Raw genomic sequence first — 19,964 nt, 5'->3', positions numbered from 1 at the left:
TTTAGTATAATAATAATAATAATAATAATAATAATAATAATTAAACAAACTTTGAAGTTTCTTTCTTGTTGGATCAGTGGAAACACTCCATGTATATAGTCTGACTGATCCATTATATATCTTACACTAGGTTTAATTGAGCATCTTCCACCACACCTTCGAGAGCAATGGCATTGAGAGTGGTAAAGAAGAGCTTTAAGTGAGATGAGCCAAGAATGATTTGCCTAGCAACCGAAACCTGATCCCTTTGGTTGTTGCAGGGAAAGTGGGAAACCGAATCCCCACCAATCCCCCTAGAATCAAATTTTCAGGTTGCAACAATACTTATCTGCTATTGCAACCCACTTGCTGAGATCTCCCCTGGAATACATGCTGCTGCTCACCTCTGACCCTGAAAATGTTGAGCTTCCTCCATTTGGTTCCTTGTACGAGTTGATGGTTCCACTGTCAGACTGTAGGACTTGAGAAATTTGTGAGCCTGTAAGCCGAGAAAGTTGCCCTTCATTAGCTTTCATCATCTCCATTCCATCTTTGCCGGTGTTTGAACTTTTTGTGTTCAAGAAACGGCCTCCATTTCCCCTTGGACGACGCACTGCGTGCAGATGGCGCGAGTAGTGCAAATATGGCTGTAGGACAAAAGCATAATCTAAATATTTCATGCAGTTTTCAAGTCAAGAATCATCTAGTACTGTTTAAATATACCATATCCAACTTGTCTCCATAAAAGCTTGGGCCAAAAATTTCCCAACTAAAGAATTCAGAAACCAAAAGAAAGAAGATCATATACCTTCCGAGCTTTAGTCACTTTAGTCTCAAGTGCAGCCTTTGCACGGTATCGCCGACGATTCCATTGTACTGCTTGGCATTTACGTATATGGGTCCGTCCTCAGTAGCCAAGTTCAACGGCAGCATAACACGACCCTAATTTCATACATATGGGTTACATGAGCATAATATAGATAAAGAACATTTCGACCATAGTCATGAGGGTTAGCAAGAATCAAACAGATCCAGTTATAGATGATTTGGAGCTATCTCTCAACCGTAGAGCATCCATTGCCACATATTTGGCTTCATAATCATTTGATAGATCAGAAAGAAATAAGCAGATCCAGTACCATATATGACGATAAAACTCCAGTAGTATAATTAATTCAAGTGAAGTTGTTAGCTAGAGAAAGTGGAAGAGACAAACCGAAATTTGAGGTCCAAAAGTAGGGAAAACTCCATAGCCTTGATCCATTAAGTAAGGATATTTTGCACAAACCTACAGTTTTTGAGTCCAAAAAGGTTATTATTATTAACAAAGGTAAGAAGGTGAGATGAGCCGGTTTATGGAAGATTACCATGGGCTGACCAAGTCCATGTTCCGACTGAAGTGATTGCTGCCTAGGGATGACTGCCTTAAGCATTGGTTCATCCCCTGAATCTTTGCAATCACCTGAAAGAGAAAACCAACTAGCTTGTTAGTAATCTTCAGCAGTTTTTGCTCCTCTACCATTGCATGCACGCTTAAACTTTGGTTTCAGTTCAACATGACATGATTCATCAAGATTATTTAACAAATGAAATTAACAAATGAAATTATATGAAAAGCTTTCGCTTAAGGGAAATTCACGTGCTTAAAAGTAAAAGCATTGGATTCAACTTTTTACTGAAACTTGTATATATATTAAATAAAGTTTGTAAATTCACAGTCATACAATCAAATCTCATCTATAAATAATTATCCTTACAAGGTATTATTTTGAACTTGTTGATTTTTTATGATGGTATCTATATTTGGCAAAATTATATATTTTGATATTTAAAGATATTTTTTCAATTTTTAATATATAATTCAATTTTAGGGTTGATTTAAAGAAAATTAATTGCTAATATTATTAAGCTTAAAATTGTTAGTAATGCAAATTTATTTTAGCAGTTACAAACCATTATTTCCAATAGTTACAAACTGGTTTTTTACAGTTACAAAAATGTTAAAGATTTTTCTGATCGTTATCTGAAAATATTATCATTTTGTCCCTTCCAAAATCCTATAAATAGGAGACATTTTTCTTTCATTTGAAACTTTAGAATTTTTCTTAAATTGCATTAGAGCAAATTCTGTCTAGGAGTTTAGGTTTTAAGCGGGACTATCTGTGACTCCTCCAGAACTTTCTTGGGAATTGATCCTAGTGTGATTTTTCTGATTAATTCTATTTTCAGATTATTTCAGAAGTGTAATACCAATTGAGTTTTACCTTCCTTATTCGAGTGTACGAATATTGAATAACTTTGTTAACCTTTGGGGACGATGTCCACTATACGATTACACCAATTAGGGTGAATTTGTTTCTAAGGCAGTGGTTCTTCCATGACACAGTAAACCTTTATTCATTTAATCTTCATTTATTTTCCAGTCAGTGCTAACAAGTTTGTTTTGTAATAGTATATTTTCCAACAATTAGAAATGAACTACTACTACTATTAAACATGTCTGCCCGAATCAACAAATATATTCCTAATCTCTCCAAGCTCGAACCTCTTGATGGAACTAATTACCGCTATTGGTCCTAAAGGATGGTCATATTCTTCAAACAACTTAACGTTGACTACATCCTCTTCAAATCCACCTATCACCGAAAAACCCAGAGATTTTGTCACTGTTCTTAGAGACTCAGACGTCGATTGCCATAAAGTTCGAGTTTGAAAAGGGCAACAAAATGGTCAGAGGTCACATGTTAAGCCACATGACTATCAACCTCTTTGACCTATTTTTCAAAAACAAGACAACTAAGTCCATTTGGGATACATTAGAAAAGAAATATGGAGTCTATGATGCTGGGGTCAAGAAATATGTCGTTGGAGAGTGGCTCAAATTTCAAATGACTGATGATAAGCCAATTATGGATCAAGTACACGTCTACGAGAAGTTAGTCTCCGACATCCTAACTGAAGGGATAAAGATATGTGAAATTATCCAAGCAGGCATCCTGAATGAAAAACTGTCAAAATCCTAGTCCGACTACCATAATCTTCTGAAGCATAAGAAGTGGGACATTCCTCTGGAAGAACTGATTAGCCATATGAAGATTGAGGAAGCCAATCGTCTCAAGGATAAGGCTTTAATAACTTCAAGTCAATTTTATTTAAAAGCTAACATGTAGAATTTGGTTATAATTTTGGTCCTAAATTAAACATGTTTAAAAATTTTGGGAGTTCAAAGAAGATAGTAAAACATCAGAACAAAAAGGTTGTCAACTTCAAGAAACCAAGAAAGAATAAAAAAACATAACAATCTTATGAAATGTTACGTGTGTGGCGAAGCTGGACACAAAGCATATCAATGCTCTGACCGTCAGAATGAAAACAAACCACAAGCAAATCTAGTTGAAAATCCAAATAAGGTGATAGATGTTGTAGTTTCTGAAGTAAACTTGGTCGAGAATAATGTCAAGTAGATTGTAGACACAGGCGCCTTCAAACATTTATGCGCTAACAGAGAAATGTTCATCGAGTTTGAAAATGCAATTGAAGGTGTACAAGTCTACATGGGTAACTCTAGCAGCTCAGAAGTACTCGGTAAAGGAAAGATTTTTCTCAAACTTACTTCTAGAAAAACATTAGCATTAAATAATATCCTTTATGTACCTGCCCTACGTAGGAATTTAATTAGTGGTGGATTATTTAATAAGGCAGGCATTAAACTAGTCTTTGAATCCGATAAACTTATACTTTCCTGTAATAGAGATTATGTTGGGAAAGGTTATCTGAGTAGAGGGTTATTTTTTATTGAGACTATGTTTAATAATAATACAACCACCACTTATGCTTATGTTGTTGAATCTTTTGACGTGTGGCATGCTAGATTAGGTCATGTGAATATTCATTCTTTTAAAAAAACTCATAAAAATGAATTTACTCCCTAATCTAGATTATATCAACTTTAATAAATGCAAAATGTGTGTTGAAACCAAGCATGCTAGACATTTCTTAAAATTGTTAATGATAGGAAGATTGAATTATTAGAGTTAATTCATAATGATCTATCATACTTTAGAAACACAAAAGTAAAATGGAAAATGCTACTATATCACATTTGTAAATGATTACTCTAGATACACAAAGGTTTATCTCCTAAGATCAAAAGATAAAACTGATAAAACTTTTCTTCTTTATAAATCAGAAGTAGAAAACCAACTTGATAGGAGAATAAAACGTCTTAGATCCAATAGAGGTAGTGAATATGACATTAATTTTCTTAAAGAGATTTGCGAGAAAGACGATATTATAAATGAATTTTCTACTCCTTATTTCCCACAACAAAATGGCATAGCTAAAAGGAAAAACAAAAGGCTAAAAGAAATGGCGAATGCTTTACTTTTAAGTTCTGGTTTACCTAACACTATGTGGAGGGAGACTGTACTTTCTGTAAAACATATTCTTAAAAGAGTGGCTCATAAAAAGTTAGATTGTACCTCATATGAAGTGTGGAAAGGTTATGCCCCTAATCAATAATACTTGAGAGTGTGGAGGTGTTTAGCAAAAGTAGGTTTGCCTACTTTTAAAAAGAATACTATCGTGTCTAAAACTGTTGATATTGTATTTATTGTATATGCTCTAAATAATGTTGCATATAGATTCATGCCTTGGCATGATCATCCCATATGTAAATCTAGAGATGTTGTTTTCTTTGAGAATGTTTTTCCTTTAAAGAAATCTAGTATAAATATTGATATACAATTAGATGAACATGTTTCTTCTTCTAGTACACATAATAAAAATACTCTTAATGATAATGTGGAACCTAGGAGAAGTAAAAGATAAAGGACTGTTGTCACACTCGATTATCTTTATTGTCTTAAAATTTAAGAAAAGTTAGGGTTAAATTGAATAAATTAGCAAATTTTCGGGCTCCACCGAGAAAATAAAAAATTTTAGTGGCTGAATTATGATTAGTTGATCTCAATTTTGGTTTAGTTAGTTTAGAACCGACTATCTCCCTAATGGGAGATAAAATAATTAGCAGTGATTGGCTAAGATAGACTAGGAGATCATGCAAGCCTTGGTTATATATATACGTATGAAAAGGAAAAATTTCTCTCGAATTTAACTGGTAATCTCCTTCTCGTCTACAATGTCTTCTTTGGTTGCTTTGAAAAAGAAAAAGATGTTCAAGAAAGCTCTGCATGAGGTGGTGAATAAGGGGTTCAAAGTTTAGGTAGCTAAGAATTCGATAAGCTGGTGAGCCCTAAGCCTCTCTATACTCCTGGATTAAAGGAAAGAAAAGTAAGAATTCTGGAAAAGTTTTTGTATAATTATGGATTCTGGGTTTTTAGGGTTTGTATACCTTTGATTTAATTGATAAATGGTTGTCATGCTTAGTTATCAGGATGAATGAGGCTCTGGCGTTTAGACAAGCTAAGCTGATGAGGATAATGGAATTCAGGTGAGTTTTTGTACACTACCCTTGGTGGTTGATAAAAATGTGTTGTGACTGTTTTGAGTTATTTGAATCCGTGATTATGTGTGGAAATGGTGAAGTGAATATGTTGTGGAAGCTTAACTTGTATAAGTACAATTGTTGAATGAAATATGGTGTTTGAATAAATGGCATACTATGTATTTTATAATAAGTACCTTGCTCGTGTGTCTAATGCATGATTATATTATACACAAAGTACAAAGGTAATTTATCTGGATGGGTAGATGAAGTTAGGAATAATTAGCAGAATGGAGGAATGAGTCGATTGTTAAGGGAATAAAAGGGAGTAAGGAAGTGTCGTGGGATGCTATCGACTGACTCGCTAGAGTGAAACCGTGACAATAGTCTATTGACTCTATGGAGTGACACAGTGACAGGGGTTTATAAGTCCTATGGGGCGACATCTCGAGAGAGGTTTAATATGCAAGACTATAGCTAGACTATGGCAATATAAAGAGTTCGCCTGGATAGTAAATATGAGTTTATAATGTGTAAAACCATAGCTAGGCTATGGAAACATATAGAGTCTGCCAGAACAGTAAACATGGGTTTGTAATGTGTAAGACCATAGCTAGGCTATGGCAACATATAGAGCCCGTCAGGACAGTAGTATGATTGTTGAATGAAATATGGTGTTTGAATAAATGGCATACTATGTATTTTATAATAAGTAACTTGCTCGTGTGTGTAATGCATGATTATATTATACACAAAGTACAAAGGTAATTTATCTGGATGGGTAGATGAAGTTAGGAATAATTAGCAGAATGGAGGAATGAGTCGATTGTTAAGGGAATATAAGGGAGTAAGAAAGTGTCGTGGAATGCTATCGATTAACTCGCTAGAGTGAAACCTTGGCAATAGTCTATTGACTCTATGGAGTGACACCGTGACAGGGGTTTATAGGTCCTATGGGGTGACATCTCGAGAGAGGTTTAATATGTAAGACCATAGCTAGACTATGGCAATATAAAGAGTTCGCCTGGATAGTAAACATGGGTTTATAATGTGTAAAACCATAGCTAGGCTATGGAAACATATAGAGTCCGCCAGAATAGTAAACATAGGTTTGTAATGTGTGAGACTATAGCTAGGCTATGGCAACATATAGAGCCCGTCAGGACAGTAAACATGGGTTTATAATATGTAAGACCATAACTAGGCTATGGAAATATATAGAGTTCTCTAGGACATTAAACATGGGCTCATACCGTGTAAGACCATGGCCAGACTACGGCCAGATAAAGTCTACCAAAATGTTAAACCAGGAAGCTGGCCAGACAAAAAAGTAGATCATTGTTTGACTCACATGGAGAGTAGCATGATCGGAGGAACATGACGCGTCCGAAAATGCGGGTAAGCGGGATAGTTAAGAAATTTGCCAAAACTACAAAGGTAAGAAAAACTGGTAGAAATTTCTGAGAATGCAGTTAAGCCTGTTGATAAGGGAATCTACCAAATTGTTACGGGAAAAGAAATTGGCATATGTGGTTCTTAACAATGTAGAGGAAATAGGAAGTAAAACTTAATTAAGGTATGAAGTAACCATTGGTACGTGTTCGACGGTGTTTAGTGACTAAACCAGTATTTGGGGTGATATTGAGGTGATAAGGCAAAGGTTAAGCCTAAGCCTAAGGATCAGCACGTAAAAGGTAGTAAGAGACGGGTAAGTCTGCCAAAGTTTACTTGGAGGTAATGATCGCCCAAATGGTCCGATCGACAGGGTCCAGCAAAGATCTACAGAAAGAAAGAATGTATGACCAAAACTATGTAACGCAGGTTAATCCACAGTAATAAACTAAAAAAGAAGTCTGCCAATAGCTACCTTAGGCAGGTAGTCCACTGGCAGGTAGCGAAGGGGATGGTTCATTAGGTACTATTTATTAATTTGAGTTATTTAGAAGACTGAAAGAAGTTAAACTAATAGCTTAGGGCTAAATTGTAAAGTACAAATCCGTTAAGATGATGAGGCATCATTTCAGTTATCTTATCAACATGCTTAAAACTGTGAGTTTGGACTAGAGGAAGTGTTAAGGTGGAAAATCCTAAGTTTGATTTAGTATTGGATGAACGGATCAAGGTAAGGATCCAAATTTAATGAGAACATAAGTGGAAGATAGTCAGTGATAGGCGATGAACTTTATATCCAAGTATGTGAATAATTGTGAGAGTTACATCAGTTAAGGTATAAAGAAATCTGGGATAAGGCAGGATCAGGCCAAGACCATAGAGAACCATTATTGTAAAGGTCGTACTTGCATATAAGATAGAGAAATAATCCACCAGCAGTGAGCTGCGGAAAAGAACAAGGCATCGACCACGCTTGTAAGATCTGAGGAATGTCAAAGATAGATATTAAGTTTGAAATCTTTGTTTTAAATCTTATTTCTGGAAGATTATGGAATATTTTTGTTGCATTCTTTTACAAAATCTCACTAAGTTCAATGGAACTTACGAATTTACTATTTGCTTGCAAGATAAATGTTTCGACTCGGTAATCGAGTGAAGGGATCAAGCCAGACATCGTCAAATTGTGGGATGGGCATAGAAGTCGTTTATATATAGAGAGGGGAACCCTTGGAAGCCAAGCCTTAGGGATTAAATTAGTGTGTCTGTGTTTAAGTCTCAAATCAAAATTTGTGAATAACTAATATGCTTACTAAGGTAGAAAGTTTGTAAGTTCTTAGAGCTTGTATGATAAGGGATTTTATCGAAATTTAAAATTTGAAATTTGATGTAAATCCTGAAATTATTAAGATTGAATAGTGGCAATGTAAGTAAATCAGGTTAGGGGATTTGTTAAGCCATTCGAGTTACTTGTGACACTTGGTAACCATGACCCAGTGGTTGGGTCGGATATAGGGTGTTACAAATTTAATGGTATCACTAGTTTTGGACCTAGTTTCCTTACTTCCTTTGTAACTAAATTAGTGATTTAGACTTAATAAGAGATTCTATTGCTCATGTATTTTTTATAGATGAAAATCCAAAAACATATGATGAAACCATAAAACCAATAGATGCGAGTTTTTGGAGAGATGCTATTAATAATGAGCTAGAATCTATTATGTCTAATCATACTTGGAAACTAGTAGACTTGTCTAAAGGTTTTTGACCTAATAGTAACAAATGGGCCTTTAGAAAGAAACTTAGACCAGATGGATTCACTCAGAAATTTGGAATCGATTATTTTGAAGCATACTCTCTTATGACTAAGATATCAACTATTCATGTTTTCTTTGCCTTAGCTCCCATTCACAATTTGTTGGTACACCAGATGGATGTTAAGACAACTTTCTTGAATGGGGATTTGGATCAGGAGATCTACATGGACCAACTTCTAAGGTTTGTGGCACCTGGTATGGAAGATAAGTTTGCAGACTCAAAAAATCTTTGTATGGTCTCAAACAAGGTCTAAAATAATGGTACGAGAAATTTCATAAGACTATTCTCAGTTTTGGTTTTATTGTTAATGGTGCAATTACATGTGTATATTCTAAGATGTTTGGTTCTGATTGTGTCATCATAAGTTTGAATGTGGATGACATGTTAATTTTCAATTCCAATATAGAAGTCATTAATAAAACCAAAAATTTCTTATTTACTAAATTTGGAATGATTGATTTGGGAGAGGTAGATGTAATCTTAGATGTTAAGATTACTAAATCGAAAAAAGGATTTACTTTAAACAAATCTCATTATATAGAGAAAGTGTTAAAAATGTTTAATAGCTTTGATGTAATCTCTATGAGAACTCAATATGATTCTAACATACAACTCTTAAAAAATAAAGAAAATAGTGTTTCTCAATTAGAGTATGCTAAAATATTGGAAGTCTTATATTCTTGATGAAATACACTTGGCCTGATATTGCTTATGCAGTTAGTAGACTAACTAGATACACCCATAACCCTTGCAATGAGCATTGGAATGCTCTAAAGTGATTGCTTAGGAGTTGGTTTTATCGGATACCTTGTAGTCCTAGAGGGTTATTGTGATGCAAATTGGGTAACTGATGATGATGAAGTGAGCTCTACAAGTGGGTATGTTTTTACTTTGAGAGGAGCAACTATTTCTTAAAAGTCTACTAAACAGACTTGTATTGCTCGCTCCATAAAGGAGTCAGAGTTTATATTTCTTGACTTAGCTGAGCAAGAGGCTAAGTGACTTAGAAATTTACTTACAAAGATTCTCTTATGGGAAAAATCGGCACCTTCTATATCTCTATTATATGACTCACAAGTTGCAATTTGCGTTGCTAAAAGTTAAGTTTACAATGGTAAGAACATGCATATTTGTATAAGATATGAATTTGTGAGACATTTAATAAAGAATAGAGTACTTTCTATGGAATACGTGAGGTCAAAAAGTAACCTAGCTGATCTACTAACTAAAAGATTAAGTAGGAAAATGGTTTTTGATTCGTCAAGGGAGATAGGTCTTAAACCCAGTGGTTGAGGAATTCATGGTGGATGCCCAACTTGGTTCTCTAAGTTCAATGAGGTCAAACAAAACCATGGAAACACTCATAGTGTACATTTTATCTATCCCTATGGCGAACGATGCACATGCATAAGGTTAAGTTCTTACTATTAATGAATTCATAGCTCAGGGTTTACGTGGTCCTATTAAGACAGAATTGATGAACTCACCGACATGTGAGTCGAGTTTATTACTCTTAAGGAGTTCATATCCCAGAGTTTAGGTGGTTCTAGTGAGAAGGACTTGATGAATTCACCGAATTTAAATTTAAGAGGATGAGCTTATAAATGCTCTTAATGATTTCATAGTCCTGATTCGGATGGTCTATATTGAGATAGACTTCTTAAAATCACCTACGTAAGTGTGAAGAACTAGCCATCTTCTAAGAAAGACATTAGGCAGTCTTTCTAAAGCACTTACCAGCATCCTGAGGTGTATTGGCTAAACCTTGTTAATCTATCACGGAACATAAATTGGATTTGAGATTAGTCGTGTGTCATGAGTTAACCCCTATCTTAACAAGTTCAAAATTCGTTCACTTGTTAAGAGAAAAATCACTCATTTCATTCAAATCCACAAGATACTAGTGCTTAAGCGACTAATTTTGATGTTGCTCTTCTCATATCTTTTCTTGTGTTTACAAAAGTTTCAATTACTTTGCATTAGTAGGGGAATGTTAGTAATGTAAATTTATTTCAGCAGTTACAAACCATTATTTCCAACAGTTACAAACCGTTTTTTTTTACAGTTACAAAAATATTAAATATTTTTCTGACCATTACATGGAAATAGTACCATTTTACCTCTACTAAATTACATTTTTTCCCCTTCTAAAATCTTATAAATAGGAGGTATTTTTCCTTCATTTGATACACAACGGAAAAAAATAAAGCTTCTTCTACTCTTTCTCGACTCTCTCTCATTCTTTCTAAAACTTTAGAATTTTTCTTAAATTGCATTAGAAGAAATTCTGTCTAGGAGTTTGGGTTTTAAGCAGGACCATCTATAACCCCTCCAAACTTTCTTAAGACTCGATCCTAGTGTGATTTTTCCAATTAATTCTATTTTCAGATTATTTCAAAAGAGCAATGCCAATTGAGTTCTACATTCCTTATTCGGGTGTACGAATATCGAAGAACTGTGTTAACCTTGGTAGACGACATCCACTATACAATTACACCAATCATGGAGAATTTGTTTCTAAGGCAATAGTTCTTCCACAACACATTAATAATTTATTCATTTAATCTTCATTTATTTTCCAGTTAGTGCAAACGAGTTTGTTTTACAATAGTATATGTTCCAACAAAATTTCTAATTTTGTTAATAAAAATAAATTTAGTATTAATTGTGAATTTGTTAAATGTTTTGGATTATTTGCATTATGTGGTTAAAGTACTTGAGAGGTCCTTGTATTATAGGGATGAGAGAATAAAAAGTCCAAAATGTAATAGAATTAACATTTATGGTATAAAAATGTCTTAAAATTTTTTCAATTACAGTTCAATTCCAAACAAAAGATTTCACTTACGAAACTATAAAAACTTTAAAAATATTAACTCTATTAAACAATAAGTGATAAAATTTTAAACTAAAATTTTATCACTATTCTAATTTGGCCTTATTTGATTGTTTTTAGTAATAATGTGACTAAATTAATCTATTTAATAATAGAAAGACTGATTTGATCAAATCTCTATAATAAAATGACTTCTAAAGTACGTAAACTCCTTTTGTTCTTGTTTGGGTTATTGGTTTGTGATAGTACGTGTTGAAAGAGTTCTTGTACTGAATGTTGAGTTTGGGAAGTGAATGAGTTTGATCCGGTAGTATGTGTACATATATTCTTTTTAATGAGATTTCACCTTTAAAAAAAATGTGTTTAACTTGTTAAGTAGAGCCTTTAATTGTTAATATTATTAGTTAATTATAACATTTTATTAAATTTATTTAAATTCAAATTAAGTAATAAAAATTAAAATTATTATCATTCGATACTAAAATATATAACCTTTTTCAAATATAAATATTACATTGAAAAATAAAGGGCAAAATACCATTAAAAGCCATTTTTTAAAAAAATTTACTGAAATGGGACTGGTAAATAATTAATTACCGAAATGGCCCAATTCATCGAAAGCGCGTCCACGTCAGCGCGTTGTCAGGGGACGTTGCAGGAAAACGCTTCCTCAAGGAAGCGCTTTATCCACATGGGCAGAAAGCGCGCCCTCAAGAAAGTGTTTTCTTGCCACATCAGCGCTCCCTTGGGGACGTGTTTTGCCCGCGCGTTAACAGTAGCAACGGCTACTTTTTTGACCGTTGGTGACCCCCCAATAGTAAAAAAAACTTTAAACCCCCCTTTCATTTTTTTTCACAACTTAATCCTTTCTCTCAAATTCTCTCTAATATTCTCTCAAATTCTTCTCAAATTCCTATTTAAAAAAGTTTTGATTTTTTAATTATTTTTAAAAAAGTTTTAAATTTTATTTTTTTTGAATTTTTTTAAATCGTAAAAATTATGTACGAATTTAGCAATGGCCGGAGAATTAATTCATCTTGATGACAAGCACATATCCGTCGAACAAATGAAAATGGTAAGTGTTAAATTTAATTTTTTAAATATTATTTAAGATTTTTTATGCAATTTTAAATAATTATTATTTATTTTATTATTTGTTATAAAAGTCTGTAGATCGGATATTGCAATGCTATATCCGTAATATGCATGGTCCTCCATCACCATTGGTAGAGAATTACCTGCGGGAAGCGGGTTTTTGGCACGTGGCGACGGTACCCGAAACTTATCAGTATGTTGATTGAAAGGTGGAGACCCGAAACGCACACATTCCATCTTCCATGTGGAGAGCGTACTATCATTTTAGAAGATGTGAATTTGCAATTGGGATTGCCGGTGGACGGGTACGCAGTCACCGGCTCTGTTCAATCTGGTGATTGAGGAGCGGTATGCTACGAGCTTTTTGGCGCTATTCCAGAGAATATTAACGGAGGTCGGATCGAGATGGGCTGGTTACGAGACACATTCCTGGATCTGGATGATGATTATACTGAACTAGAAAGAATCCGATATGCTCGGGCATACATTCTTCAGATAATTGGAGGTTATCTGATGCCGGACTTGTCACGGAACCTTGTACATCTAAGATGACTGCTGAAACTCGTTGATTTTAAAGCAGCTGGTGAATTTAGTTGGGGGTCTGCCGTGTTGGCAACATTATACCGAGAGATATGCGGGGCGACGCGACCGAATAAAGCGAAAATCAGAGGTTGTCTGTCACTACTGCAGTCATAGGCATAGTTTCGCTTTCCATTTTTACGTCATCGAGTGGACCACCCATATACATTCCCACTCACAACGAGGTAAATTTTATATTAGATTTTACAATTTTTACGTAGATTTAAAATATAATAGTATGCTAAAAATTTATTTAATTAGGTGGAACCATTTGGCAAGTTATGCTCGATTACCTACCTCTCTTGAAGATATACGACTTCTATTAGACCAACAGTCGGAAGCATAAGAAAGTATTAAATAAAATAGATATTTTCATCATGAGCTAGTCGATTGGTATTTAGTATTTAGTATTTAGTATTTAGTATTTAGTATTATGTATATAACAAATATTTCCATCATGTTCATATAGTTTCAATGGACATCATACGAGGATCCGACAATTCAGGCAGTAATTCCGGATGAGTACTTCCAAAATCCAAACGCTTGGCATGTGAAAGTCGCATTGGTCAACTATGCGACTGTGGAGATGCATCAGTCAGACAGAGTATTTCGGTAATTTGGATTCCGACAACCAATTTCCGTGGCACCTGAGGTGTTGGATGATCATCACAAAATTGACCTACGGTAATTGCATACGGATTGGCCGAGATTCTGGTCATACTACATCCAGATGTGGGAAGATCGGTATGATTATATACCTACTCGAGAACCGATCATCGTTCCAGAGTTAGCGTAGTGCTGGAATACATGCTATGGTTTAGGATCCATGACAAGCCGTATTTACTGTCGGTAGAGGAGAGACAGCGGCAATTGCGTGTCCAAAGGGAACGACATGGCCCTTTAAATCCAAAAAGAATGGACGACGATGCAGGCCCATCAATGAGGCCCAGACATTCACCCGGCTCATCATTAGCGCCGATACAATCACCAGGCCCAACAACAGCACCAACACAGTCACCCGACCCAGTAGTTCAACGGACGATACCCACGGCACAGCCTTTTCAAATGATGTCAGGTGCGTATCCTAGCCCTTTTATGTACCCTAACCCTTATATGTTTCCTTTTTATAGTCCTATGGCAGGTTTGAGTCCATGGCCCAGTTCATCTCCATTTTTTATTACGCCGAGTGGACCGTCGATGTATAGGCCAGCGTCGCACGAGGGATCGCAAGAGGGGCCGTTGAGGAGCTCTTCTTTTACCAATCCCCATCACCGTATGAGTTTTAAACAGCTTCGCCGTTGGTGATGCAAACACCTCCACAGTCACTATTCTATTAATGTGGCTCATCGTCCCAACATTGACAACTAGATCTCCTACCGGAGGAACTGAATCCCCACCGAAACAACCGAACCCCAGAAAGCTAGACAAAGAGGAATCCGGTAGTAAATCAAGTTACGACCGCCAAGTGGCACTGAATCTGACAGGCACGGAGATTGATTTTTATTTTAATATATTTGTACAAACATTTTGAATATTTTGATATTATTTGATGTAATAAAATAGAAATTCTTCTATATTATTTCATGTACTAAAATAGAAATTTACTTTTGCATTTTTAATATAATAGAAATTCTTTTAAATAAGGCAATATGTTGAATATTTCTATATTATTTCATTTAATAAAATAAAACGTTGTTTTGAATAAAGTAATTGTAATTTACTTTAATATTTTTAATAAAATAGATTTTCTTTTAAATAAGTCAATATTTTGAATATTTGTACCAATTTTCAATTTAAAAAAATATAAATAATACAATTTTTTTTACAATAACGTTCAACTATTGCGATTTGGGCATGATCGGCTTGTATGGCCTGGGTTCTTACACCATCCGCACAACTTCTATTGACTGGCTGTTTCTCGAATATCCATATTGTTACGTATTCTAGTCGAGCAAGGTCGACCCTTTGGTTTGCGACGCAATTCTCTATTCGGTAACAACTTAAAGGGGAGCAAGCGATACAAACGACCACTTACATTCATCTGGGACCTGTGGGAATACGTGTCTCCAGACGTTGTACATGTTTTCTAATTTGCACACTTCATCAACATAGCTCATCGGATCTAGACGGATATTCTGACAAGCTGCAACTACATGAGCACATGGATAACGAAGTGCGTCAAATATCCCACATTCGCAAGTCCTATTTCGCAAGTGCACACGACATTGCCCGCCAATAACACCTTGGTGCGGTCTGTCAAACTCTGTCACGCGAAACCATAAGTTGTCTTGATCGTGACAGATTGTGTACATGGTGTTCGCTCGTGCCTTGACCTTGTTAATTTCTTGCACTACTTTACTGCACCATACATGGCCTCCCTGCATCTGGCCTGCGTAACTCCCTGCTAGCTTTGGAAATAGCGCCGCTAAATGAAAATATGTCTCTCGCACAACCGATGTTATCAGTGGATGGAGTGTTCTTTTTAGAACAGAATTTATGCATTCAGCCAGGTTTGAGGTCATATGACCATATCGTAGGCCGCCGTTGTATGCTTGTGCCTACTGTTCGAAAGGTATGTTACAAAGGTGTCCGCGTCTTCGCCGTTAATTGAATGCAAAACTGCCAACATCTTATGAATACGATCTTTATTTATTTCATACCCTGCCAATATAAGTTCATAGCGAATATTACATACCACTCTTTCAATTAGAATAAATTTAAAATGACAAACGAAATTATATTAATAGAGACTAAATACCCATGTTGGTCATTTGTAGTCGTTCACTCTTAGATGGATATTTCCTGTAGTAGTTGGAAGCAACGTGCCTTAGGTAATACCGATTGTGTGTGCGCTGCTATAAGCTTTCCTGTCGATCAATTGCAGTTAGTATATCGGTGCCCCGATCCTAAATAACACAGATATCAGGTTGGGGGCACACATGCCTCCTTAACCTAAATAGAAAGAAATCTCAGTCATCAGCTGACTCCCCTGGTGTTATTGCAAACGCAATTGGAAAAATTCTCCTACCGCTATCCTGTACCACTGCTAGCAATAGCCGATGGGTATATCTACCAAACATAAAGGTACCGTCAATTTGTACCAATGGCTTGCAGTATGGAAATGCGTCTCAGCATTGCTTAAAGGTCCAAAACAGGCGTTTGAACACTTGGCATCCACGTAGAAATCGGTCGTTGTAGTAGGCATGTTCCGTTTCAAGGCCTGTTATGCAACCTAGGACGTATCTCTCTAGCACTTGACACCACTGCCATATTTCATTATATGAAGCATCCCACCCACTATGCATATTCTCCAACGCTTTCTACTTAGCTACCCAAGCCTTACGGTAAGAGGGCGTGTACCCCATTTGGCTACGAATATTGGCAATTAATACCCACACTGAAGTCCTGGGATCTGCCTTCACCGTGGGTAGTATCAAGCTAGCTAACATAGCTGAATCCATCTTGGGATGATCTTGTGAAATACCTAAAAATGGAGGACATTAAATAATGCAACATTACATAATAACAGTATTATTCAGAAACCCTAAATACTGTACCTGTAGTACATGAATATGGACCTTTGTACTTTTTCATCTCCCACAACCCTGTCTTTTTCCTCAACGAGGCGTAGATTTTCCATGAACATGTACCGTCTTGCACTGTACACTTTTCCTCAAACTTATCAACTTTGGATTTAACCCCGTGGTAGTTAACACCGTTATTGATGCTATGTTGTTTCAAAGCACCAATAAAACTATCATTGTTGGAAAATTGATTACCAACTTCAAATTCACCCGAATTCAGTACCGAACTTGTACGATCACGCAACCGGTGTGGTAAATCTGGAAACTCCAACGCATCATCTGCAGACAGATCGACATTATGCATGTGCGCTGGAGGTGAGTATGCCCTGAATCGTGGATTTTCTTTTTCATTTGGACCCCCTTCAACATCTTTAAGTGCGATTGGAATAGGCACCGATTCAGAAAATAATGCAACTTCTGCACCATCGGGCCCGGGCTCTCAATGTGGATCCACATCGGAGTCATCTTCTAACCCACTATCATCTGCAACGTACGAGGTCCCCTCACCGGTGGACGTCGTAAGGAGTACATCATCCCTTCTTCTGGGCGTTTCATAACGTCCCCAATTGGATGTAGATTGCTAACCACTAGAAGTTGATATCATTCCCCAATACATATTTCCAGCATCAAACATCGACCCACCGAGGTACATGTCCTATCCACCGACAGAGTGTCTTGCAGGGGATGTGCATTCCATACCGCTACCAAACATGGGCTGTTCCGTGTTTTGTAACCCACTAATCGAGTGTCGAGCAGGGGTCGTGTATACCTCTCGAACAACAGTCGCAAGTACATCATTTGGCGATGTAAATTGTACATATAACTCAATATAGGGTGCTCCACTAGCGAGATGAGTCTGCACCATTGCCTCCAAGCTACGAGCACCTTTTATGTCGGACGAGTCATATGTCACCGGATCAACAGAAGAACAAAATTGATACGTAATAGACAGAACTTTCATTGGCATCGTTCCAAATATTTTACGCCTAATTCTTTACGAAGTTCTGTCAAATCTATGTTCTGGTTAAAAACCAGTCGCATTGTATTCTTCGATAAAAACAACACTGTTCTCGGTGTGGCAAACCTCACCGTCATAGTAAATCACAGTACTAATACGTTCACTCATCTTTAATTTCTATCCTTCTTAGCCTCTCTAAATTATTTTTGCTGTAACTTATGCAATTTGAGAAAAAATTTTGCCTCATTTATAGCCTCAAGCCAAACATGCGCTACTGTAGCAAAAGTGTGTCCACGTGGGAGCGATTTCAGTACTTTTGCTGACAAAGCATCCTGCTTAAAGCGTTTTTGACACTATTTGTTCAGAAACGTCTACTCGAAATTACTTTTTCAGGAGCTACTGTAGCAAAAGCACGTCCACGTGGGAGTGATTTCAATACTTTTGCTGACAATGCATCTTGCTTAAAACGTTTTTGACACTATTTGCTCAGAAACGTCTACTCGAAATTATTTTTTCAGGAGCTACTATAGCAAAAGCACGTCCACGTGAGAGCGATTTCCTTAAAAAAATTTTAATTAAATTACTCAAGTAACCCTAAACCCTAATTTAATTGATTTTTTCTTAAAAAACCATAAACACGAAACCTAATCCAATTTTGAAAAATTTATAATTAATTTAATTGAGAAACCCTAAACCTTAATCCCTTATTTATTTTATTTTTTCTTTTAAACCCTAAATCTTAAATCCTAAAAAACCCCAAAACCTTAACCCTAACCCTAAGCCCAAGACCCTAACGGTAGGGCAAAACGCTTCCTTGAAGAAGCATTTTGTCCACGTGGACATAAAGCGCCTTAAGGGAGCGATTTCTGTCCACGTGGACAAAACGCTTCTTCAAGGAAGCGTTTTCCTGCTTCGTCCCCTGACAACGCACTGACATGGACACGTTTTCGGGGAAAAAGGGTCATTCCAGTAATTAATTATTTACAGGACCCATTTTAGTAAATTTTTCTAAAAAAGATATGTATTTTCCCCAAAAATAAAACACAGATGCTATATTAAAAAATGATATATTAAACAATAAACTAAAAGATGACATGCTCTGGATTTTTTTAAAATAAATTTAAATTTAATGACTATCATTATTTGATCAAATCAATTTATATCATCAGTAGTTCTACTGTTATGATCTTATCTCTAATATTGAAGAAATCAGTTGAATTAAAAATAAACTCTTTAGATATTGGATCTGACTAAAGATCAAGAGTTGGGGCCTTTGGAACCAATACAAGCTTAGTAAAAAAGGGTTTTGTTTTTATAATCTTTCCTCTAATTGGTCTCTTTGACATAAAAAGTTGGGTATAATTGATCTGCTCCCACGAAAAAGGAAAATAGAAATGGATTTCCTGACAAAAATGAAGTAAATGTGGGGCTAAAAGCAAATATATAATAATGGAAATACAAGATTTTAAGTACTGAGATGAGCTTACCAGGGAATAATACAGTGAATACACCATGATTTCGTTGTTCCTCAGTAGTCTCAGGTTGTTTAGTGAATTGACGATCTCCACTAGAAGGATGTTCCATTGAGAACGGCTTCAATTGACCCCAACACCACACAAGAACTGACTCAGATCCTACGCCCATCCCATAATGTTGCTTAAGATGCAGAGTTTGCATTGCCATACTCGGAACTGTAATTCCCAATAGCAATGGCAGCCTTTGTAATTTGGATTTTCTGTACAGTACATAAGCCAAAAACATGAAATCCCATGGATATTAAAAGCAATGTAAGAGGACCCAAAACCCCGCATAACTAAAATTATATACGAATAGACTAAAAGAAATAAAGAAAACAAAAGAAAATGCTTGATGGAGCAAAGAAAACAGAGAGAGACCGAAGTCAAAGAAGAAAAATGACTCACTTAAGAGTAAGATGAAGTAGTGAAGCAGGGAAACCCCATTTATTAGGAGAAAATTTCAAGCAAAAATAAAGACAGAAAGGGACAGAGAGAGAGGTAGACAGTGGGTGCAAGCGTACAAGTGTAAGGGATAGACTAAAAGCCCCAAAGGCCACTTACCAATTACTTTTCATGCATTTCTTTTGTCGTACATACTCTGTATATGATCAATAAAACACTGAAAGGCCATTAAACAAATATAAACTCATTCTCTTTCTTTTCTTCTTTCTTTTATTTTTTAATTTGCTTTGTAATAATCCAAACTTGTGGGTTCCTTCTTTTTTTCATGCAACACCATTTTTTCCCTTAAACTACAAAAACA

General features: G+C 35.8%; 1 protein-coding gene across 1 annotated transcript; it reads right to left on the bottom strand.

Annotated features, from left to right (window-relative positions):
- LOC105767220 (nuclear transcription factor Y subunit A-2-like) lies at positions 1 to 19,711 on the bottom strand. Its single transcript, XM_052629917.1, has 6 exons — positions 19,607 to 19,711; positions 19,172 to 19,419; positions 1,347 to 1,441; positions 1,196 to 1,267; positions 788 to 921; positions 1 to 626 (listed from the first exon to the last, which is right to left on the bottom strand). The coding sequence occupies exons 2-5, from the start codon at positions 19,365 to 19,367 to the stop codon at positions 802 to 804; spliced, it is 483 nt and encodes a 160-aa protein (XP_052485877.1). The 5' UTR covers positions 19,368 to 19,419; positions 19,607 to 19,711; the 3' UTR covers positions 1 to 626; positions 788 to 801.
- Between the last annotated feature and the right edge of the window lie 253 nt (positions 19,712 to 19,964).

This window comes from Gossypium raimondii, chromosome 4 (assembly GCF_025698545.1).
Source record: "Gossypium raimondii isolate GPD5lz chromosome 4, ASM2569854v1, whole genome shotgun sequence".
Lineage (NCBI taxonomy): Eukaryota > Viridiplantae > Streptophyta > Magnoliopsida > Malvales > Malvaceae > Gossypium > Gossypium raimondii.
Note: the sequence above shows the minus strand (reverse complement) of the source record. Positions and strands in the feature narration are given on the sequence as shown.